The 24,531-nt window shown below is 47.0% G+C and overlaps 1 protein-coding gene and 1 long non-coding RNA gene across 14 annotated transcripts in view; one reads left to right on the top strand and one right to left on the bottom strand.

The window, feature by feature from the left end:
• KLHDC1 (kelch domain containing 1) overlaps positions 1-24,531 on the top strand; it is a 77,870-nt gene that overhangs the window by 50,309 nt on the left and 3,030 nt on the right. For 3 of the 13 annotated variants that reach the window (XM_089309267.1, XM_070053695.2, XM_089309275.1), the window contains 4 exons: positions 3,038-3,122; positions 7,155-7,207; positions 13,675-15,527; positions 18,223-19,149. In XM_089309267.1, coding sequence (XP_089165393.1) covers positions 3,038-3,122; positions 7,155-7,207; positions 13,675-13,846 — 310 coding nt within the window. In that variant the 3' untranslated portion in view covers positions 13,847-15,527; positions 18,223-19,149. Of the gene's footprint in view, positions 1-3,037; positions 3,123-7,154; positions 7,208-7,493; positions 7,879-13,674; positions 15,528-18,222; positions 19,150-24,531 lie in introns of those variants that run through there. The other 10 variants (XM_089309273.1, XM_070053690.2, XM_089309272.1 and 7 more) reach the window with 6 other exon arrangements.
• Positions 7,638-10,098, bottom strand: LOC149122987 (uncharacterized). Its single transcript, XR_016217342.1, has 2 exons — positions 8,676-10,098; positions 7,638-8,290 (listed from the first exon to the last, which is right to left on the bottom strand). It is a non-coding gene; the product is annotated as an uncharacterized LOC149122987 (long non-coding RNA).

Raw genomic sequence — 24,531 nt, 5'->3', positions numbered from 1 at the left:
CGTCAATCATATGCTTTATTAGCATGTTTAGGTGATAAGTTTAGAGCAGCTGAGAGGACAGAAACTCAGTCTGTAGAAACACATCAGGTTGCAAGCTAGATGTCCCGAAAACGAGGCAGGAAAGGCTTCCCAGTGTTCCTCGGTGACGAAGTCAAGGCCAGAGTTTCCCTCAGGCAGATAAGACAGAGCAGATCTATCTTCGGGTCTGAGGTGAGGAGGAGAACAGGTGGGATACAGTTGAGTGTAAGGAGAACATAAATGTGTATATGTGCTGATTCTTTATGCAAGTGCCGATCTAGTTAACATCAACTGTGTTTTATGCAAACTCGGACGAGTTATGAGCTGAAGCGCAAGCTGCCCAATTCTCCTGTTAGAACTCTGCGGGGGGCGTCTCAGCCTCAGCGCTGTCACATCCTGGGTCACATTCCTCCTAGTGGTCAGTGTGACCTGTGCGTCTTCCAACTGGAGCAGCATTGCTCTTCCTTACCCACCGGTTGCAGATGGCGCTACCTCTCCTTTCCCCAGCTTGTGACAGCCAAGCATTTCTACGGATACTCAGAGGTGCCCCTGGGAGACAAATCACCCCTGACTAAGAACCATTGTTCTGGGGCCAGCACTGTGGCATAGTGGGTAAAGCTGCCGCCTGCGACACTGCCATTCCATGCGGACACTGGTTTGAGTCCCAGCTTCTCCACTTCCAATCCAGCTCCCTCCTAGTGTGCCTGGGAAAGCAGCAGGGGATGGCCCAAGAGTTTGGGCCTCTCCGCCCATGTGGGAGACCTGGGAAGGGCTCCCAGCTCCTGGCTTTGGCCTGGCCCCGCCCTACCCTGGCCAATGTGGCCATATGGGGAGTGATCTCTCTCTCTCTGACTGTCTGTCTCTCTCACTTATTCACTCTCTAGCTCTGCCTTTCAAATAAATAAATACGTATTTTAAAAAGGGAAAAAAAAAGAAACCCCACTATTCTACAGTAACCCTCTTTCCTCCAGGCCTCCCCTTTAATAAAACCATGCTTGTTTGAACAAACATCTGTGTAGCCATAGCTGAGAACCTATATGGGTGGCTGTTGGCAAGGATCCTTTTCTGTGTGTCTGTCACGTGGTGATAGATAAAGCCTTAAATACATTTGGATCCCATGTACATAGGCAAGATTACATGTGTCTTTTCCCCAAGGAATTGAGGTGTTCCTTCCCATATATGAGGGTGTTCAGTGTATTCCGTCTGCTTTACCCAGCCCCCAGCCCCAACCCCACCACTAATCTGGGTTCTTGCTGAGAATTCTTATCGGTTTATGTTCTAACATTTGATCTGGAGAATTGGGCAGAGCATTTCGCAAACAGTGTGTCTGATAACTCAGTTTTATTCTGAGTCCAAAGGCATTTGTCATGAATGTGTGTGCGTGGGTGTCTGAGGAAAGTATTTAACAAATTGTGTGTAATCCTGCTGTTTGCACTCATAGAACTTAAATGAAAGATTAATGTACTAAAAACAAGTTATGTGACATGAAATAAATGGTGATGTGTAAATGTCTTAGGCTTTTGTTGCTTCAGCAAGTTGGTTTACTAAGAAAAGTAATCAAGGTACTCGTAGACTGGAAGCAGTAACTGAAATCCTTGATGGAGCCTCTGATATTGAGGAATCTACATGTACATCTTTCTGAGAGGCAGAGCCTCGGGAGTTACTGAACCTATAAAACCATCTTGGTAAATAGTGTGGACTCAGACAGCTGTGAGCTATCAGACCATTTACAAAAGACCCTAAGAGGCTCCACTCTTACGAAAGAATGTGTCTGTGTAACCATTTAACCATTGAGCAAATTATATGGGTTTATCATGTGTGCTTTCGCTCATAGGAAGTACTCGGAGTGAGGCATTTTTAAGGAGAAACATAAAATTAGAACACTCAGGTGCCAGGGAGAAAGCAAAACCCCAGGAGGTAGCATTTGCTGGTTTGGGGTGTCAACACCTCCACCATCACCCGTTTCAGGCAGCCAAGGTGATGTGACTGAACAGGGAGCTGAAGCCCCTGGTGAGCTGGTGCCAGCCCAACGCTGCAACTGTGGGCAACCTCCAGGTCTCCTGTCTCCCTAGCTGGCAGTAGTGTGCAGAGCAGCTGACCAATAGCTGTAGGCTAGGGGAGAGTCACATGGGTATACGCGTGGGAAAGGGGGCTGACCAGGGCTGGCACCAGAACCAGTTTGAGTGGATATCTGAAACAACCATGGGGTCTTGAGCCTGTTTTTAGGGCTCATTCTAAGAATCATCTTAAGCCTGGAAAATAAAAAGGGTGAATAAGAGCTTAGAGGTTGATAGAAGCTTTTCTCTTAGGGGAAGCCAGGAAATGGAGTTGGCTGAAGTCGAGGGCTCATCTGGGGAGATTTGCAGGCAAAGGAAGCTGCAGTTCCTGCTCGCTCACTGTCCGGCTGGCAAGAGCAGCTGTCAGTGGCACCGGTGCTTATTCAGCGGCCAGTCTCCACGGTTAAAAGCAGTCCTGGAGAAATATTCAGTAGCTCTCTGCAGCCGGGGCGAGGGCGGGGAGGAGATTGGAGACAAAAACCAGCAGCGTACTCCGGGAGTCTGCCCTCGGGGGTGTGAGTAGTGTGACCACGGGAGTGTGAGGGACCGCCAGGCTGGACTGGTTGGGCCGTGGGGAACATAGAGCAGGAGAAGTGGTGAGCGCCCTCACCAGGCACATAGAAATAAGAAAGCCAGCACAGGCGCTGCTTTCAGTGACTGGTTGATCAGTTGCTTTTTATCAAGGATACTATTTGATAATATTATGAGTTAAAGGGCTTGGGAAATGGCCGATAACTAGAGTTATCAGAAGTCATATCCTTAACTGGAATGATATGATATAGTGAACTCTGAACGAATATTTAAAATCTTATATTTTGAGGCTATGTTTACAAAGGTTCAAGTTCAGTCAGGCCTCTCTTGAAATAGATTAAATTTTAGTATGTGCAGTTTAGAATTGGTTTGTATGTAATGGATAGTTCCTTCGCCGACAGTATTTCACTCTGCTTATAACTCAATCATAGGTTATGGCACACAGCCTGTTTGGGAAAAGAAAATGAAATAATGGTATTTGGTGGAAGCAAAGATGATTTACTTTCCTTGGACACAGTAAGAAAATCTTATATCTAAGTATTTCCCTTGAATAATAGTATTCTTCAAACTAAATGGCTATTCAACAAAAATGTTGGTATTCTAACACTGTAAAATATGGAAGAGCATTAATCCTCAGAATGAATGGATTTTGCAAAGTATATGAGAATATTGTGGGTTTATAAACCAAAATAGCTCTGTTAATTTCATTAGTCACATTACTAAAAAGAGTTTTTTTAAAAAAAGATTTATTTATTTATTTGAAAGTAAGAGTTACACAGAGAGAGAAGGAGAGGCAGAAAGAGAGAAAGAGAGAGAGAGAGAGAGTCTTCCGTCTGCTGATTCACTCACCAATTGGCTGCAAAGGCCGGAGCTGCACCGATCTGAAGCCAGGAACCAGGAGCTTCTTCCAGGTCTTCCACATGGGTGGAGGGGCCCAAGGACTTGTGCCATCTTCTGCTACTTTCCCAGGCCATAGCAGAGCTGGATCAAAAGTGGAGCAGCCAGGACTCGAACCTGCACCCACATGGGATGCCAGCACTGCAGGCAGTGGCTTTACCCGCTATGCCACAGCACCGGCCCCTAAAAAGAGATTTTAATGGATGACCCTTCTTTTCTCTTTGAGCCCTCTCCCTCCCATAGTATGAATCAAAAGTTATTTATTGAATTTAAATATTTGTATATCATATTTGATATGTGAGAATTTTTATAATTTGTATGTTCAGCATAACAGATATCCATGAAATTTGCTTGCTAATTTAAGAACTAAATCATCTCATTGATTCTGTTTATGCTGTCCATTTATTCCTCTTACTTTTACTCACTAGCTTCTTCTCTCAAGAGAAAACCATCTTGTTGAAATGTTTAAGTGTATTTTTTAAAGATTTACTTGTTTATTTGAAAAGCAGAGTTACAAAAGGAGAGAGAGAGAGAGATTCCATCTGCTCCTTCACTCCCCAGATGGCCACAACAGCCAGGGCTGGGCCAGGCCAAGGCCAGGAGCCAGGAGCTTCTTCTGGGTCTCTCAAGTGAGTGGCAGAGGACCAAGCACTTGGGCCATCTTCTACCCTTTTTCCCAGGCCGTTAGCAGGGAGCTGGTGGGACGTGAACCAGCACCCATATGGGATGCTGGTGTCGCAGGTGGCTGTTTTACCTGCTACACCATAATGCCAGACCTTTAAAGTGTATTTTATTTTTATTTTATGCATCTTTTGCCCCTGTGACCCAGCTGTTTGAGTTTCAGGCCTGGTAGTTTTAGGGTGTTCAGCCTATGGTTAAAATGGCCATGTCAGAGGGCCTGGTTTCAGTACCCAGCTCTGGCTGTTGATGCTGTCTTCCTGGCAGCCCAGACTTTGGGAGTCACCCATGATGGCCTAAGTAATTGAGTTTCTGCCACTCCTGCGGGAGACTTGGATTGAGTTCCTGGTTTCCAGCTGTGCCATGGCAAGTTTCTGGGGCACGCACTAGCAGACTGGAGCACATGCCTTCTCTGTTTCTCTCTCTCAAATAAATAGAGGAAGGGAGGGAAGGACAGGAGGAAGAAAATTATCCATTATTGTTTAAAAATAGCATTCCCGTTTTAAACTCTAATAAACCTAAGGTCAAAGTAATGAATGAGTGGCATTTGGTGAGTATTGTTCTTTCACCCTGAGCAGTTTTAGAAATTCAGAGCCAGGTGGCTACACTCCTACTTTGCAGGTGCTGGGACAGGAGTTCAGGGTGGATTACTCTGGTCTGCACAGGACACGGGACAGTAGAGGACCAGGACAGGGCCATCAGTGGTGGGGCATAGCCAGCCTACCTGAGCCAGAGTCCAACCAGAAAGCCCTGGCTCCCTGTCATCTCCAGGCACAGTTTTGTCCCCAGAGCTGCTGAGATGGGAACTGAAATAAGGAAGCTTGTCTCCAGTGGATGTGACGCCGTTTGTGGTTCTGAGGCTTCCAGCTTAACTGTTTATGTGTGTCGAAAGTCTTAGCACTTTCTTTGGCTGAGAATTCCTTGGTTCCCTAAAACGTAAAAACCACAAGTTTGCATTTAATTAAAAATCAAATGTTGTCTTCTCTTTGTTGGCATTAGAAGTCTTTATTTAGGACAGAAAACTTACCATCAGAACGTGAGTTCGAGGGAGTGGGTGTTTAGCTTAGTGGTTAAGGTGTCTGTGTCCCACCTTGGAGTGCCTGTGTTCAGTCCCCAGCACCAGCTCCCGAATCCAGCTTCCTGCTGATGCAGACCCTGCAGGCCACAGTGATAGCTCACGTCATTGGGTCCCTGCCCCTCACATGGGAGCCAGGATTGCATTCCCAACTCCTGGCTCCCTGGTCCCAACTCCTGAGTCCCCACTTCAGCCTGGTCCAGCCCTGGCCCTTGCAACTGTTGCAAGCATTTGGGAAATGAATCAGAGTGGGAAGTCTCTTTCTCTATCCATCTGTCTTTCTGCCTCTCCTCTCTTTGTGTCTCTCAATAAATAAATGATTTTTTAAAAAATAGGAATTCTGCTTTAAAATATGATCATAAATTATGAACTTCTGAAAACCCATTTGAAAGAATTATCAGGGCTGGCATTGTGGCATAGCAAGTAAAGCCTGTGATGCCAGCATCCCATATGGGGTCTGATTCAAGTCACGGCTGATCCACTTCTGATCCAGTTCCCTGTTAATGGCCTGGGAAAGCAGTGGAAGATGGCCCAAGTGCTTGGGCCCCTGCACCCTCGTGGGAGACCCGGAAGAAGCTCCTGGCTCCTGACTTTGGCCTGGCTCCATCCTGGCCATTATGGCCATCTGGAGAGTGAACCAGCGGTTGGAAGATCTCTCTGTCTTCCCCATTCTTTCTGTAACTCTGACTTTCAAATAAATAAATAAATCATTTTTTAAAAAAATCATTAAAATATTGGAGAAAAGTTCTGCTCCTTCTTCTGCATTAACTTTTAGGTGAAAGACTCATCCAAAAAAGTCTCCCAGATCTGGATTTTTTAAAAATTTTTTTTTAAGATTTATTTATTTGAGAGGCAGAGTTACAGAGAGAGAGAGAGAGACAGAGACAGAGTCAGAGAGGTCTTCCATCTGCTGGTTCATTCCCAAAATGACCACAAAAGCCAGAGCTGGGCCAATCCAAAGACAGGAGCCAGGAGCTTCTTATGGGTTTTCTACATGGGTGCAGGGGCCCAAGCACTTGGGCCATCTTCCATTGGCTTCCCAGACTATTAGCAGGGAGCTATTTTTTAAATTTAAAAAAATAAAAAAGATTTTATTTATTTATTTGAAAGGCAGAGCCACAGAGAGGCAGAGGGAGAGAGAGAAAGTCTTCCATCTGCTGGTTCATTCCTCAAATGGCTGCAATGGTCAGAAGTGCACCGATCTGAAGTGAGAGGCCAGGAGCTTCTTCTGGGTCTCCCACATGGAACAGGGGCCCAAAGACCTAGGGCATCCTCTACTGCCTTCCCAGGCCATAGCAGAGAGCTGGATAGGAAGAGGAGTAGTCAGGAGGATGGCCCAAGTGCTTGGGCCCTGCACCCGCATGAGAGACCAGGAAAAGCACCTGGCTCCTGGCTTTGGATCAGCACTGGCCGCAGCGGCCATTGGAGGGTAAACCAATGGTAAAGGAAAACCTTTCTCTCTTTCTCTCTCTCACTGTCCACTCTGCCTGTAAAAAAAAAAAAGAAAGAAAAAGAAAAAGAAATTATAAAGGGAAGACATAAAATAAGGATCGTTTGGAAGAAAAAGTTCTGTTTAAAAAGCAAAACAGTTTGAACACTTCTACTATTTCCAGTTTCAACTCACTGAGAAGAAAGTGGTTTTGGTCTTTAAATTTGCAGTTTTTTAGGCTGTTAGGTGAAACTTTGGTCACTGCAAGTGGGTAAGCACATAGCCAAGGTGTCTGTGTGCGTGCTTGCGTGCACACGTGTGTTTGCATGTGTTTGCTTGTGAACAGCTGGAGAGATTCATTTGCTACTTGACACATTTCTTTTACATTTATAAAATGAAAAGTAATCAGCTGTTAATGCTCTGTTACGTCTTTCAGAAACCTTGATGAGACCTTTTTTATTTTGATTAGGGTCACTGTAATGATTTATTGATCTTTCAGACTCAGCCTTATTCACTGCTCAGGTAAGTGATTTCAGTACTTATACAAATATGACCATGAATGTACGACACTTTCTTCCTCCTTTCTGGGAAGAATTACAGTATTTTTCTGATTGTTTATAACTTGTGAAAATGTTTACATCTCTCTAAGAGCACAATTAAATTTATTAGTTTTAATTATTCATCAATGTAATTTTGAAAATTATTCAGTACAGTCATACTTTTGTTTGTAAAATCATGTTTAGTTCATACGCTAATAGAAACCATACTGTATGATCTTTTTAAAAATATTTATTTATTTATTTGAAAGGTAGAGTTACAGAAGGGCAGAGGAAGAGAGAGAGAGAAAGAGAAAGGTCTTCCATCCACTGGTTCACTCCCCAGATGGCCGCAACAGCTGGAGCTGGGACAGTCCGAAGCCAGGAGCCAGGAACTTCTTCCAGGTCTCCCATGTGGGTGCAGGGGCCCAAGTACTTGGGCCATCTTCTGTTGCTTTCCCAGGCCATTAGCAGGAACTGGATCAGAAGTTGAGCAGCCAGGATTCAAACAGGCACCCATATGGGATGCCAGCACTGCAGGCGGTGGCTTTACCACAGCGCCAGCCCCCAAAGTGTCTGATGTTAATTCTCAGCCTTTTTTTCATATTTTAAGGTTTTGGAAATCAGAATGTTTCTATGTCATATACATTTACTGTACTCAGGTGTGTGTGTATATAAATAATACACATATTTGATGTAGAAGAATTGTTTACTCCCGAAGCTGTTGTTGGGTTGATGTTATTACTTGCAGTGTCTTAGCTCATACACTCTTGCTCCAGAAGAATGCATGCAAAGTTTAGTGGGAGGATTGTGGAAGAACCCGTTCCTGCCTGCCTGTGAGAGTCATAATGTAGGATTTGAGAGAAGTAGAAATTGCCCACTGAACAAGTGTGTGTGTTTTATGAAGTGGGAATAACATAGGTGAAGTTATATGGAGAGGGGAGGAGACGTGGCATGCTGTGTTTATAGGTGTACACGACGTCTCCCAGGTGTATGCTAAACCTGTTACGTATGATAACTTCACCTTGAACCACCTGAAGGCCATTGCACTAGCTCCCACTTGGCCTTCCTGGAGTCATTCTTTTATTTTTTTTTTATTTTTTTATTTTTTTTTGACAGGCAGAGTGGACAGTGAGAGAGAGAGAGACAGAGAGAAAGGTCTTCCTTTGCCGTTGGTTCACCCTCCAATGGCCGCCGTGGCCAGCGCGATGGGGCCGGCGCACCGCGCTGATCCGATGGCAGGAGCCAGGAGCCAGGTGCTTCTCCTGGTCTCCCATGGGGTGCAGGGCCCAAGCACCTGGGCCATCCTCCACTGCACTCCCGGGCCACAGCAGAGGGCTGGCCTGGAAGAGGGGCAACCGGGACAGAATCCGGCGCCCCGACCGGGACTAGAACCCGGTGTGCCGGCGCCGCTAGGCAGAGGATTAGCCTAGTGAGCCGCGGCGCCGGCCCACCTGGAGTCATTCTTGACGGCTCCTTGTCTTGTTGCAGTAGTTGCCCAACTGGTCTGCACGTAGTGTCTCCTGGGGAGCCTCAGAAACCATCACTGCCTGTGTTCTGCTCCCGCAGATTGTGAGTCCATTGGTCTGAGATGTGGCCTGGACTTTGGAGTTGTGAATGATTTCCAGATAATTCTAATGTGAATACTACTGCTGTCATTATTTATGGTGCCTTGTATTGTTACCTATCTAGATTGCGATTTCCAAATATGCAGGAATTCAGAAATACGTGTGTGCCTACATGGGACAGCACTGTGCTAGGAAATGAAGACTTGGCCATTCTCTGAAAATGCTGGTGATATAGAAAGTGGACCTTAAAACTTTCAGATTTTTTTCTTTAAAAGAAAAAGAAAATCACTTTTAGAGAAGCATACAAAGTTTGTGAGACTCCTGGAGAATGAGGTCCTCTGTGCTCATGGATAAGGTGACAAAGTTTGGAGAAATACTTGCAGAGGTGTTGGTATAAAGATGTGGTGTGTTCTGAAAGCTGTGAAGTCCTTAGTATTCCTGAAATGTGAATATGAGACGGAGAGTTACCAGAGGTGAGACTGCGGAAGAAATCAGAAACCCTGGGTTACTGAGGGCCTTTGTTCCTCATGCATTGTAGACCAGAACCCACTACAAAAGAATGGAGTAGGGGAGTGAGATGCTCCCGGGAACAGTTGGAAAATTCCTCTGCAGCAGTGTGAATGAGAGACCGGTCGGAAGGAAATGTGGTGGGGAAAAGAAATTGGTGAAGGCACTGAGAATGGTAAGGCGTGAAGTGAGAGAGTGAGCTGAAAAGTGCCAGTGGGGCTGAAAAAAAGGAAGGAGGGAGAGCAGGTGGAACGGATTTGGTGGTTAAGGATGCCAAGGAGAAGTGTAGGGAAAATTAGCAATAGAGGGACAATGGAAAAGGTAGCAGTTTTGAAGGTGGGATAGGGTAGAACATTTGATTTCGGATATATTTGAGCTTGAGGAGTGTACAGGCTCTCTAGTGGAACTAGTATTAAATAGTGAAATATATGGGAAGGGCCGTGGGCTGCAAAGAAGTTTAAAGGATCATTGGATTATCAATGAGTACAGCTCTGCCAAGGAAGAGTTCCAATAGCGATGGTCTAGTCATTAAGACACCCATGTCCCAAGAAGTCCCAAGCTCCTTCCTCCAGCTTCCTGCTAATTCAGAGCTTGGGAGGCAGTAATGATGTCTCGAGTAACTGGGTTTGTACCACTCACATGGGAGCCCTCTGTTGAGATCCTGGCCCCTTGCTTCAACCTAGCCCTACCCCAGCCATTGCAGACATTTGGGGAGTGAACCAGCAGGTGGAGAGGTCTCTCTGTCTTTTAACCAAAGAAAAACAAAAAACAAACAAGTCAAACAAAGCAAAACAAAAACAAATAAAAATAGTGGAGAAGGAAGGAAGAATGGATATAAAGACAGAGAAATCTCTTGGTTGGAGGCAAGCAGGGAATGAGGAAGCTTTTGTTGACAGTGAGGCTATCTATGGAGAATGAGAGGTGAGGGTACAGACTTAAGAAGCAGTGGTGCAGGTGTGAAATAGCTGCCGAGGGGCTGCGAGAGGATGCTGGCTAGGGCTGTAGGGCACAAGCTCCAGGGTTGCAGGAACGTGGTCTTCTGTAGTGGCACGAAGTAGCCAGCCTGCAGGTGCAGAAAGATGATGGCTGAGTGTGCCCATCCTGGAGCTTGGCTGGGATGGGGTAACAGAGAGACGGGGAGGAAGGGGATCCACGTCGCTGCCGAGAGAATGAAGCGCCCCTGTGCAAGGCTGGTTACGAAAGGAAGCCGAAACCTGAGGAGAACCAGCAAGAGAGATCAGGGAATGAAAGAACTGCCTGAACATTTCTGGTCCAAGATGGAGATGTGAGAGTTTCAGGTTTCAGAGGTGGAACTGTCCCGAGTGAGGTCCTGAAGACTGAGAAGGGTTTCTACACAGACACTGAAATGGTCAAGCGGAGAGACTGTGGGGAGCCAGGGCCAAAGCCCTCAGTGGCAGGGGGTGGTGGGGGGAGAACAGGCAGGAGCTCAGTAGATAGGCACGCCGAAGGCTGGGTTACAGCTGCCTGGGAGCAGCAAGGAGGTTGCTAACCTGGGTGACTACGCAGATGGTGACTAGCAGATGGATTGCTGCACAGAAAGCAGTTGTCTTGGATTTCAGGTAGAACAGGGACAGAAAGAGGAAGCAGGGGTGTTTGTAGAACACACATCGGGTGTTCCAGAAAGCACAAAGGAGAGGTTTGAGTGTGAAGATAAGCAATCACAGGGAGACGGTCCAGTCTCGTGCTAGGCCGGGACTAAGGGGGACCGCCTGTCTTCACTGCTTCGCGTCACCCGTGGGACGGAGCACTGTGCCTGCGGTGAGTGAGTCCTCTCTCATTTGATACCGAGCACATTTCTGACACATCAGAGCTTGACTAAGGCAGACTTTAGTCGTAGTTATTGTGTGGGCCTGGTCACCACAACCAGTTGTCCACAGAGTAGCCATTATTACTATATTTTAAATGATAAGTCACGGGGTGTTTAGAACTTACTACACTGAGAAAGAGGAGTAGGATATAGGCCCTCAGAAAGCTTACATGGTCCAGTGGACTTGTGCAGTCATGCCCATCAGACCTCTGGAGGCATGTGCCTTTTTTAAAAAATTGCTCTATTATTTATTCTGATTTAAAAAATAGTAGATACTCACCAAGAAAATTTATACATTATAAAAAATATATGGTGGGGAAATAACACCTATGAACCATCACCTAGAGTGATCATGCCTGTGAACTTGGTGTTTGTCCTTCCAGACTTTAAGATGACTTAAGATCATTCTGATGATTTTATTGTGATGGGAGTGGTTTTACTAACTCTATGAGGTCATTGGAAACACAGTGAAAGCACTACACTCATGTGTGTGTGTGTGTGTGTGTGTGTGTGTGTGTATGCATACAAAGGATCGGGGTATGCATACTGTTTTAAAATTTTTAAAACGTATGGCTATAATGAAATATTAAATATATAACCAATATAATGATTACATATATAAGCATTCAGTTTAATAGGTTTGTGTTTGTCACTATTGACTAGGGTGTTCTATCTTATGGAAGTATAATTTACTAGTCTCTTGATAGAGACTTAGAATATCTGGAGCTTGGGGCTATTAAAAAATCAGGCATGAATTATTCTTGTATATGCCTTTGGAAAATGTGTACATCTCCTCAAGAGAGATTCCTAGAGGGGAGATTGATGGGTCAAAGCATATGCACCTGTTGCATTGTGATGACGCCTCAGAGGTGCTCATCCAGGGATGGGGAACATTTTTTTCTGCCAAGGGCCATTGGATATTTATGAAATCATTTGTGAGCCATACAAAATTATCAACTTAAAAATTAGCCTGCGATGGATTTTGAATTCTGAGTCCCCCTGCCATTGCCTTGGTAGTGCCACATCAGATGATTTTGTGGGTTTCGTGTGGCCCATGGGCTGGAAGTTCCCACTCCTGCAAACTGCAGGTCTCTTACCGCCATGTTCAAGGCCTCTACCCATCTCTTCACCTCATTCCTCACTGTCACGGTCTGCACGCCAGGGATACTTAATCCACAAAACTGTGGTTTCTGTTATCAGTCTGGCCTCTCCTATCTAGGGCTGTGCAGGCTTAGTTCTTGTATTTGGAATATTTTGCTTATTAAATTTGTGGAGGCTTTCAAGGTCTCAGCTCATACTTCCCATCTGTGAAGTTTCCCTGACTTGTGGAGGTCGTCACACTTGTTCCTCCTTTCAGGTTTCCACAGAGCTCTTTACGAGCCATGAGAATTTCATTTTATCCCAGTCCCGACACTTATACCACGTTTTTATTTATTTTCTTTGATAATCCCCTTGATAGCTGGGACAGAGTTTTTCTCAGGGTTGGTTGCAGTAGGGATGTGGTGCACACTGAGAAACCTGTCGAATCGCGGGGCCATCTCCTCCTCTGACTCTTCCCCCACGGTGGCAGGCACACAGCTCCTGTGTCACCACAGTGCACGAGGTGTCAGATTCAGATCACTGGCTTGGACTCATGCATCTGCGAACATTTCAACTCTCACTGTTTATTTAGAGCAGTCTCAGAATAGGGGGAAAAGGCCTCAAAAAAGTATGGGAGAGTGTAGACATCTCTAGAGTATAAATGATGCCAAAATGACAGCTAAAGTTAACCTCAGGAAAACCGAGTGAGTTATTTAGAAAATTTGCTTAAAGGACTTGCCTTTATTAATTAAAACTTTTCACTTTACATAGATCATTTTTGATATTATTTAGTTTTTTATTGTTGTACACCACTTCAAAGAACGACAATGGAAACAGAGTTGTATTTGGAAGGATACTGCCCTCTAGTGGAACCAAAGGTGGGGTGGGGTAGAGTGGGGAACAGGCAGACAGACATCCCAGACCCCTTAGGAGTAGAAACAAGGAGTCCTTTGTTGGTCTTTCTGTGTTGCCGCTGTAGTCTTGTCTCTGACCTATTCTGTCTGGGTCAACTTAAGTCACATTGCAAACCCAGCACAGTCATTTATGGAAGGGCTTTTGGACCAAGTGGTAAAGTGGTATCAAAGTGACAAGGGAAGAAAAAGACGGTTCTCAGAGAAAGCTAAATGCTTCCTGGACTAACTGGAATGTAAAGAAGGAATGTGCACTGGACTGATCTGTTTTGCCATTAAACTGGACCTTTTCCACTTAGTGAACATTAAGCTTGGTAAGTTGTATTTTTTATCTCCATTGAATTTTGGTCAGATACAGGCTCTATGCATTAAAGATACATGATTATCATGACACTCGGGGGGAAAAAATCCCATCATGTTGCAAACAATGCAAAGCAACACTATTGCTATGTACAATTTTTATATAATTATTTTTATTTTTAGGCACACTTAACCGTAAGTATTTTGTATTATGACTTCATGTTCAAAAACTAATCATTCTGTTACATTTTATTTGCAGGTCATGCCTTGACTGCATTGGTAAAAATGCTGTCATCTTAAAAAGTCAAATATCTTTATTACCTCCTAAACTCCTGCAGCAAGTCCTCAAAAAAATAACATTTTGGACTGCAGTTAATCACCGAGAAGAGCAAAGAGTCCAAAAGGAAGAAACAGAAAATAAATATCAGTGAATCAGTAGCAGTTAAATTATTATAGTGTCTATAGATTTCATATGTTTAAACATTTAAATCACACCCACTTACACTCCCCAACTGCAGTTTATTTAAGAGAAAAAATCTGAAGCGAAAATGCTCTGTTAATGTAATTATGTGGCGTGGGATATATGGAAGTAAGATGTTAATGCAGATTAATTTATAAACCAATTTCCTTGTCATCTGCCCAACAGATATTGTTTCTGAAAGTAAAGGCAGTTATTACAGAGTTTAGCTCAGTGTGCAGTCTTTACTGGAAACATCATTCAAGTCTGAGAATAAGGAATTGCTCCAAGGACTTCAGCACACACACACACCCTCCCCCAACATAATGGTAGATGTAGATATAAAAACACTTCCTAGCAACTTTGAGAAAGAGTAAATTTTTCAGAAGTTACGTTAAAACTACCTAAGCTTTGCCCTTAGGTTATTATTACCTAGTTATTATTAACTAGTAGAGCTGGGCAGGGATTATTAGAGAGGCAAACACCGGTAAGTATTAAGGACTGACCGCCTGCCCTTGAGGCGGCTTTCCCACGAAGGTGTCCTCAGAGAGCCAGCTGTCTCCCCATCATCCCGTAAGGTACCAGTTTGTCCAGTTTTCTGCATGTGAAGACCGTATTTAACATAAAGTGGAGGTCTGTGTGCTGCACAGCCTTTGCAATTTTGAGAAGCGGTGTAGTTACTACCCGGGGAGACGCGCTGGGGCCCGTTCTGCCTTGGAAGAATGCTTCCGGAGTGATCTTCTACACGCAGTGCAGGATGCTCCTGCAGAAGCGGGCGCCATGGGAAGCCTCAGGTCGGCCGCCCCGTCCTCCAGAGTTGCTGCTCCGAGACCCCGGGTTGAAAATCGAACCCCTTCCCTTCCATTTTCAGTACTACCACCTACACAGGAACAGAGCACCGGGCTTTGTATTTCTCAAAACAGGACTTTTACCACAACTAAGACATTTTTCCTCCTGTTGTCCCAGTCATACCCTTCCTCTGGAGTAGTAATTGCTGATAATCACCAAAAATCTCAGTGTATAAAATACTCTCCATGAAAATTCTCTCTGAAATCTAAAATGTTAGAAAGAGTATATTTGTATATTGAAATATATATATAATTTATAATGAAAACTATAGTAATTTGTAGCATTTTATCAAATTTTTGGAGATATATTTTATACATGGATTTTGGATGTGTAAATCTATGTCGAAATATTTTGTGTTTATCTTTTATTTATTGTACAAAGTACAGGACTGAGTTACTGTTTTCATAATTTTGTCAGTGTGAATTAGTCATTAGAGTTGATTGTGCAAAATATTTCATAGTGAGTTTTTTTTTCTTATTCTTTTTAGTGTGAATAATAGGTCTGGAAAAGGAATAGCGTGCCATATACATACCTGGGAAGTAATTATCTTATCACTATGAATCTCAGTATCAGCATTTTATATTTAAGTCAAAAATATACTGAAACCTGATTGGATAACAAGAGATTACATTGAGTAGAATGCAAACCTTTTGGGAAAAAAAATCTGGCTAATATTTTATTTAAATAAATAAATATTTATTTATTTATTTTTGAGAGGTGGAGAGACAGAGAGCTTCTATCTACTTGCTCACTCCCAAAATGCTGGCCATGCTGAAGGATTGGCTGAGGTAAAAGCCAGGAGCCAGGTGTGGGGAGCAGCTCGGACTAGACTAAGTTACTGGAATTAAGACTTATTCTATGCATCTGCTCTCCTACAATATGGCGCTGGGAGAGGAGAAAACAGCTTCTACGCAGCTGCCTCCAGTTCAACCAATTAACTGTAGGACTTGCTCCTGATTGGAGAGCAGCGTACTCGGCGTGTGGGCAGCCGAGTTAGGATTGGCGGAGGAGGACTATAAAGGAGGAGAGAGACGGCATGCACCAGGAACATCTATGGGGAACATCTAAGGGAACCCGTGCAGCCCCCGAGAGAACCGGCCGGCGGTGTGCCGCTCCCCTGCGGAAGTGGGGAATGTGGCAGGGGGAACTGCCCTTCCACGGAGGTGGAAGGGATAGTAGCCAACCCGGGAAGAACCAACAGCAAACCCGGGGAGGGCCGAGCAGACGAAAGAACAGCGCAGGGTCCTGTGTCGTTCCTCCACGAAGAGGGGGAGCGACATAATGGTGCCGTGACTCGGATATGAAGCCTAGGCAGGGTCCTGTGTTGCTCCTCCACGAAGAGGGGGAGCGACATAATGGTGCCGTGACTCGGATAGGAAACCTAGGAGGGAGGAAACCTGACTCGGATAGGAAACCTAGGACGGATATGAAACTTAGGAGGGAAGAAACGGGAAGAAGGGGAAAATATCGGAGAGAGAGACTAGCAAACAGCCTAGGGAAAAGCCGGACGAAAAAGGAGCCGGAAGAAGCTATTGAAAGCCTAGGCATAGACTCGGATACGGACTACGGGGGGAAGCTGGGAGGAATCTCTAAGGTTGAAAGCGAAAGTGAAAGCTAGAACAAACAGACTCGGATACGGACTGTGGGGAGAAGCCAGGAGAAATGAGGGAGGAATATCGTTGGAGGAAAGCTTGGGGAAACATACCGGGTAGAGAAAAGTGTTAGGGAAATTGAAGCCGTGGGGGGCAGGCCAAGGCGGAAACGGAAGCCACTTTGGGGTTCTCAAGTTAGCCCGGGAATAGGGGGCGAAAAGTTGAAACCAGAAGCTGAAACGTGAGCCAGGTTGGGATCCGTCTGATTAGCCCGGGGAGCAAAGGACGGGAAGCCAAACCGTGGGGCGGAGACGTACGCTGGGTTGAATTCGCCAGGCTAGCCCGGGGAACTTAGATTGAATGCTAGTGGCGGACACGTGAGCTACGCTGTGTTACTCACGGAAGCCGCCGCGTGCAGAGAGAGCACGGGGCGTGAGTAGATAGGGAACGGGGCTGGCGTAGGCCGTGGTTCAGACGCGAAAGGGTTAAGCGTGGAGACCGCGGAGCGCACGAAGCCAAGCCGCGCAAAGCCGAGCCGCGCAGATGAGGCGCGGGCTGAAGCGGCGCAGAGCCGGGAACCCGCCGGCAGGGCGAGGCGCCGGAAAGCCGCAGGGATAAGAGAAACAGAAGTTTTAGAAGTAAAGTGAGAAAAATAGGAATGCTGGAAGATAGAAGTAAAATGGGAGAAATAGGAATGCCCGGAGATAGAGAAATAGAGAAATAAAAAGGCCTCCCTACAACACTGCAATGTGAGAGCTTGGATTCGGTCTGCCTAATCAAGTGAGGCGATGAGCACCTGTGGGCAGCTAGCAGCTTATGCGCCGCAGGTCACCGAAGACAGGCACGAATTAACATCAGTAAGGCTTCCCCACAATACAACAATATTAAGCTTGGATTCGGTCTGCCTGATTTAAGGCGGTAAGCGCCAAGCAAGCAGCTCGACCAGAGTATGAGCTGCAGGTCACCGAAGATAGGCACGAACCAACACTGATAAGTCTCCCCCACAATAAGGCAATGAGAAGGCTTGGATTCGGTTTGCCTGATAGGTCTTGTAAGTCCCCTGCAGGCAGAGCAGAGCATGCGCTGCAGGGCACCGAACACAGGCACGCATCAGCGCCTAAAAACCTCCTCACAACATGGCGAAGAGAGGACCCGGATTCGGTTTGCCTGATTGATAGGACTTGTAAGAGCCTGTGGCAACTCTAGCAAGTAGAGCAGAGTGTGTGCCGCGGGACACCGAAGACAGGCGCGTATCAACGCCAAAAAATAAAAAGAAAGGGGGATCTGTGGGGAGCAGCTCGGACTAGACTAAGTTACTGGAATTAAGACTTATTCTATGCATCTGCTCTCCTACAATATGGCGCTGGGAGAGGAGAAAACAGCTTCTACGCAGCTGCCTCCAGTTCAACCAATTAACTGTAGGACTTGCTCCTGATTGGAGAGCAGCGTACTCGGCGTGTGGGCAGCCGAGTTAGGATTGGCGGAGGAGGACTATAAAGGAGGAGAGAGACGGCATGCACCAGGAACATCTATGGGGAACATCTAAGGGAACCCGTGCAGCCCCCGAGAGAACCGGCCGGCGGTGTGCCGCTCCCCTGCGGAAGTGGGGAATGTGGCAGGGGGAACTGCCCTTCCACGGAGGTGGAAGGGATAGTAGCCAACCCGGGAAGAACCAACAGCAAACCCGGGGAGGGCCGAGCAGACGAAAGAACAGCGCAGGGTCCTGTGTCGTTCCTCCACGAAGAGGGGGAGCGACATAATGGTGCCGTGACTCGGATATGAAGCCTAGGCAGGGCTTAGTGTCATTCCTCCACGAAGAGGGGGAGCGACATAATGGTGCCGTGACTCGGATATGAAGCCTAGGCAGGGTCCTGTGTTGCTCCTCCACGAAGAGGGGGAGCGACACCAGGAACCCTATCCAGTGGATGTATGGCAGGGACAGAACTACTTGAGCCATCATTTGCCGCCTTTGATGGTGTACTATAGCAGGAAGCCCGTGGCGGTAGCAGAGCTGGGATCCTAGCTCAGGCACCTCAGCGTGAGGCGAGGCACAGCACAGGCGTCTTAGCCAGTCTTAGCTTCTCCAGCCTGTTAAAGAGCTCTTCGGTTTTAAGTGGTTTATTTGCAACATTAAAGGCTTTGATTATCTGCCTCAAAATGCCCATTCTCTTTTGAGCATTAAGAAAAGGAAACTATAAATGATGTGTAGCACACAAAGCTGGTGCTATCCTTCCTCAGAACCCTGTGTTGCTTCAGAAAGTTACGGGAGCCCCATGGTGGGGGCGGCAGGGAGCTCTGTTATCTCCACTTTCCAAACGTTGGCTTAACCCAGGGCTTCCCTGCTATTAGGAGGATGCAGAAATTCCGGCAGCTGGCGAAACCGGGTGTGGAGTTCCCTAGGCCAGGCAGTACTCAGCCCTCGCTTCTCGCCTGCTGATGGTCACGCTCAGCTGTCGTGCTGGTGGCGTCCTCAGTGTATAGGAGCTCAAGAGAAAGCCAGCCTCAAGCCTGTGCCTTTGGATCTCCCTTCCTGGCTGTGCCTTTGGAAGATGACTGGAGAGGTTGATGGCTTTTTCCTGGGCAGGTCATGAAGTGAGTGCACAGTCTAGTTCTCAAGGGAAAGGCACTTCTCAATATCCTTCCAGCTGTCAGGAAGGACTGTTTTAAGGAATTGTCAATTTTAATATGGTATAAATACACAGTGCATCAAAATTAGTGTGCGCTTTTTCCAGAAATTATCTTTGCATAATCATCTTTTTAAAAAAATTATTAGCCGTTTGTTTCTAAAACTGCATAATGTATATGTTTATAAAACAGAAATATATCAAGTAACCCATCTGTTGTTGGTGCCTCTTTATTTTTATTTTTTGATCCCTATTTTTCTGTTGTACATTAGTGTCCCCTTATCTTTGGCTTTGCTTTTTATGGTTTTCATTATCCATGGTCAACCTCAGTCAAAAAAGGTTAGCAGAATTGATGTTGCTTAATAGGGGCTCTTTTCAAACTGTTGTCTCAACCTTCTTAATGCCTCACACAGGAGCCTGGTCAGATATGTAACAAGTTAGCATAAGTTTATTTTGTTGTGAAAAAAATTTGACCTTTGTGCTTAGTTTTTTCATAATACACATTTTCCCTGTACAGTCTGGTGACCCCAGTTTTCTTGTTTTGCATAGTTTCTGAGGAAAATCTGGATGCAGTTGTTTACCCTGCTCCTCTGTGAGTAAGGTAGCTCCGGCTTTGTCTTTGGTTTTCTGAAATTTGAATATAGTACGTCTCATCTTGGTGTAGCTGGTCCCCTGCCCCTTTGATGTTCGGCCTGCCTGGTGTTCTGCCAGCTCCCTGGACTTGGGATTCAGTGTCTGAAGTTGACTTGGGGAATTCCCAATCATTTTTGCTCCCAGTATTTCTTCTGTGCCTTCCTCTCTTTCTTGTCCTTCTCATACTCCCATCGCAACATCGGTTACTACACGTTTTGTAATTGTGCCACGTTTGGTGGCTCTTTGTGCGTGGGGGGGGGAGGGAGCAGGGGGCTACTTCTTTGGAAGAGGATTTTTTTTTTTCTCTTTGCTTTTTAGCTTTGGAAGGTTTATTATGTACTGTGAAGCTCCGGGATTCTATCCTCAGCTGTGTCCTGTCTATGGATGAGCCCATCGAAGGCATTCTTTGTTTTCATTACAGTGTTCTTTCCTTCCTTCCTTCCTTCCTTCCTTCCTTCCTTCCTTCCTTCCTTCCTTCCTTATTTGACAGGCAGAGTTCTAGACAGAGAGAGAGAGAGAGAGAGAGAGAGAGAGAGAGAGAGAGAGAGAAAGGTCTTCCTGCCGTTGGTTCACCCCCCAAATGGCCAGGAGCCAGGTGCTTCCTCCTGGTCTCCCATGCGGGTGCAGGGCCCAAGGACTTGGGCCATCCTCCACTGCACTCCTGGGCCACAGCAGAGAGCTGGACTGGAAGAGGAGCAGCCGGGACTAGAACCGGCACCCATATGGGATGCCGGCGCCACAGGTGGAGGATTAACCAAGTGAGCCACGATGCCGGTCCCACAGCGTTCTTTAGCACTTCCTTTATGGTTCTTTCTTAGAATTTCTACCTCTCTGCCCACATAACCCATCTGTTCTTGGATGTTCTATTTTTTTTACATTAGAGCTCACAGCATCTTAATCATGGTTTGTTTTAAATTCCCATTCTGTTAACTCCAACAGCCTGGCCATATCTGAGCCTGCTTGCAGTACTCGGCTGTTTCCTCAGACGGTGTTTCTGACTTGTAGGATGCCTGGTAACTTTCTGTTGAAAGCTGGACTGTGAACTCTGTTCCGCAGGTCTCTCGTTGTGTGGTGGAAGGGAGCTGGGGGCGGGGAGGCATTCTGTAGCCCTGTGACTATCTCTGTCTGTTTCGTGAGCCTGGATATGAATTCACTGTTGCATGTCCCAGGATGGTGTGACAGGCTGGATTTAGCTGTTTCTCTTTTACTAGGTGGGTTGGGCGCTGATAAAATAGCCTCTCCTGACTGCACACCCTGATAAGAAGAATAGAATGTTCTGGCTCATTTCAAAATGGTTCCTTGTTTCCCTTCCCTGGCTTGAAGCTTGAGGGAATTTTTCTCTGATATTTACTGTGCGGACCCAGGAGTACTCCCAGAGCTAAAACTCATAGGAGGGGGAGCCCTCCCACGGCCAGAGCCCCTGGCGTTTTGGGTCTGAGACTTGACGACACTGAACTTCTTGCAGTTCATCCACTACTGTGTGGGTTTCCCTGCCGCAGCACTCATCTCCAAGGAAGTTTCTGCTTTGGCGAGTTGTGTTTCTCTGCATCCACTGCGCTCTACTTTGGGGACAGTGTTTTTGCTTGCTGACCTCACTTCCCTGATGGATCTAAGGCAGTTGTTGGGGCCTGCGTTGTGGCGCAGCACGTGAGGCTGCGGCCCCAGAAGCTGTTATCCCATGGGAACACACGTTTGAGTCACCGCCGATCCAGCTTCCTGCCGATGTGCCTGGGAAAGCAGCAGAAGATGGCCAGAGTACCTGGGCCCCTGCCACCCACATGGGAGGCCTTGGTGAAGCTCCTGGCTCCTGGCTTCAGCCTCACCCAGCCCAGGTTTTCGTGGCCATTTGAGGAATGAACCAGCAGAGGGAAGTCAGTCTCTCTGTCTCTCTCTCTCTGCCTTTCAAATAAAAATAAATAAATTTAAAAAAAAAAGGAAAAAAGGAGCAGTTAGTGATTTTCCAGTTTGTTCGACTCTGTACTTAGGAGAGTGGAGTAGTAGCTTCTGAGCTCCTTACAAGGCAGGCCAGAAACGGAGTCTCACGAGAGCACTTTTTGGGCTGAGACTTTTGTGCAGGTTGTGGGGAGCAACCTGGACTAGACTAAGTTACTGGAATTAAGACTTATTCTATGCATCTGCTCTCCCACAATATGGCGCTGAGAAGGGAGAAGCAGCTTCTACACAGCTGCCTCCAGTTCAACCAATAAACTGTAGGACCTGCTCCTGATTGGAGGAGAGCAGCGTACTCGGCGTGTGGGTAGCAGAGTTGGGATTGGTGGAAGAGGACTATAAAGGAGGAGAGAGACAACATGCACCGGGAACATCTATCCGAATAACACCTGTGCAGCCCCCGAGAGAGCCGGCCGGCGGTGTGCCGCTCCCCCGTGGAAGTGGGGAAAGTGGCTAGGAGGAACCGCCCTTCCACGGAGGTGGAAGGGTCGGTAGCCAACCCGGGAAGAACCAGCAGCAAACCCGGGGAGGGCCGAGCAGACAAAAGAACAACGCAGGGTCCTGTGTCGTTCCTCCACGAAGACGGGGAGCGACATAATGGTGCCATGACTCGGATTGGAAACCTAGGAGGGATAGGAAACTTATGAGGGAAGAAACAGGAAGAAGTGGGAAAATACCAGAGAGAGAGAGACTAGCAAAGAGCCTAGGGAAAAGCCGGACGAAAAAGGTGCCAGAAGAAGCTATTGAAAGCCTAGGCATAGACTCGGATACGGACTACGGGGGGAAGCTGGGAGAAATCTCTAAGGTCGAAAGCGAAAGTGAAAGCTAGAACAAACAGACTCGGATACGGACTGTGGGGAGAAGCCAGGAGAAATGAGGGAGGAATATTGTTGGAAGAAAACTTAGGGAAATATACCTGGTAGAGAAAAATGTTAGGGAGGATGAAGCCGCGAGTGCAGGCCGAGGTGGAGACGTAAGCCAGCTTGGAATTCTTTAAGTCAGCCCGGGGGACAAAAGGCGAAAATCTGGAACCAGAGGCAGAGACGTGGACCGCCAGGTTGGAATCCGTCAGATTAGCCCAGGGAGCAAAAGACGGGAAGCCAAACCGTAAGGCGGAAACGTAAGCTATAGGTTGAATTCGCCAGGTTAGCCCGGGGAACTTAGATTGAATACCGGTGGTGGCGGAAACGTAAGCTACGCTGTGTGACTCGCGGAAGCCGCTGTGTGCAGAGAGAGCACGGGGCGTGATAGATAGGGAACGTGGGGCTAGTGCGAAGCCGTGGTGTGGGCGCGGAGACCGCGAAGTGCGCGCGCGAAGCTGGGAAGCCGCACAGATGAGAGAAGTGTGGGCTGAAGCGGCTCAGAGCCGGGAAGCCGCCGCCGTGGGGTGAGGCGCCGAGAAGCAGCCTCGGGGCGGGCGCCGGGAAGCCGCAGGGATAAGAGAAACAGAAGTTTAGAAGTAAAATGAGAGAAATAGGAATGCTGGCAGATAGAAGTAAAATAGGAGAGATAGGAATGCCTGGAGGTAGAGAAATAGAGAAAAATAAGGCCTCCCCACACCATGGCAATGAGAGAGCTTGGATTCGGTCTGCCTGATTAGGGAGGTGGTGAGCACCTGCGGGCGGCTAGCAGCTTATGCGCCGCAGGTCACCGAAGACAGGCACGAATTAACATCAATAAGTCTCCCCACAATACCGCAATGAGAAGGCTTGGATTCAGTCTGCCTGATTAGTAAGGCAATAAGCACCAGCAGGCAGCTCGACCAGAGTATGAGCTGCAGGTCACCGAAGATAGGCACGAATAAACACCAATAAGTCTCCCCACAATACGGCAATGAGAAGGCTTGGATTCGGTTTGCCTGATAGGGCTTGTAAGCACCTGCAGGCGGTTCTAGCAGAGCAGAGCATGCGCTGCAGGGCACCGAACTCAGGCACACATCAGCGCCTAAAAACCTCCTCACAACATGGCGAAGAGAGGACCCGGATTCGGTTTGCCTGATTGATAGGACTTGTAAGCACCTGTGGGCAACTCTAGCAAGCAGAGCAGAGTGTGTGCCGCGGGGCACCAAAGACAGGCGAGTATCAACGCCAAAAATAAAAAGAAAGGGGGATCTGTGGGGAGCAACCCGGACTAGACTAAGTTACTGGAATTAAGACTTATTCTATGCATCTGCTCTCCCACAATATGGCGCTGAGAAGGGAGAAGCAGCTTCTACACAGCTGCCTCCAGTTCAACCAATAAACTGTAGGACCTGCTCCTGATTGGAGGAGAGCAGCGTACTCGGCGTGTGGGTAACAGAGTTGGGATTGGTGGAAGAGGACTATAAAGGAGGAGAGAGACAATATGCACCAGGAACATCTAAGGGGAACATCTGAGGGAACACCTGTGCAGCCCCCGAGAGAGCCGGCCGGCGGTGTGCCGCTCCCCCGCGGAAGTGGGGAAAGTGGCTAGGGGGAACCGCCCTTCCACGGAGGTGGAAGGGTTGGTAGCCAACCCGGGAAGAACCAGCAGCAAACCCGGGGAGGGCCGAGCAGACGAAAGAACAACGCAGGGTCCTGTGTCGTTCCTCCACGAAGACGGGGAGCGACACAGGTATTCTGTGATAGAGGACTTTGTAGCACCATCAGTTATTGAATTTCAAGTCACTTCCAGTGAATTTTCTTTTTAAAATGTGTATTTATTTCCATCACCTTGAAAGGCAGAATGGCAGAGGGAGAGAGCGAGCTCTTCCATCTGCTGGTTCACGCCACAAATGCCCCGCAGCAGCCAGGGCTGGCCCAGGCTGAAGTCAGGGAGCTGGATCAGAGCCACAGAGCGGCCAGGACTCAGGCTGGCATCTGAGATGGGATGTGGGCGTCCCTTAACCTGCTGTGCCACATGCCTGCCCATTGTTTCTGCTTTTGCTTTTTCAAGCTACTGATTGTATGCCAGCCTTTATCAGAGGATCTTTTTGTTAGGTTTATTTATTTGAAAGAGTTACAGTGAGAGAGGAGAGAGATCTTCCATCTGTT

The sequence above is a fragment of the Oryctolagus cuniculus genome, chromosome 12, assembly GCF_051225735.1.
Source record: "Oryctolagus cuniculus isolate XC-2025 breed Fujian yellow rabbit chromosome 12, ASM5122573v1, whole genome shotgun sequence".
In the NCBI taxonomy this organism is placed as follows: domain Eukaryota; kingdom Metazoa; phylum Chordata; class Mammalia; order Lagomorpha; family Leporidae; genus Oryctolagus; species Oryctolagus cuniculus.
This window is presented reverse-complemented; position numbering and strand designations above follow the sequence as displayed.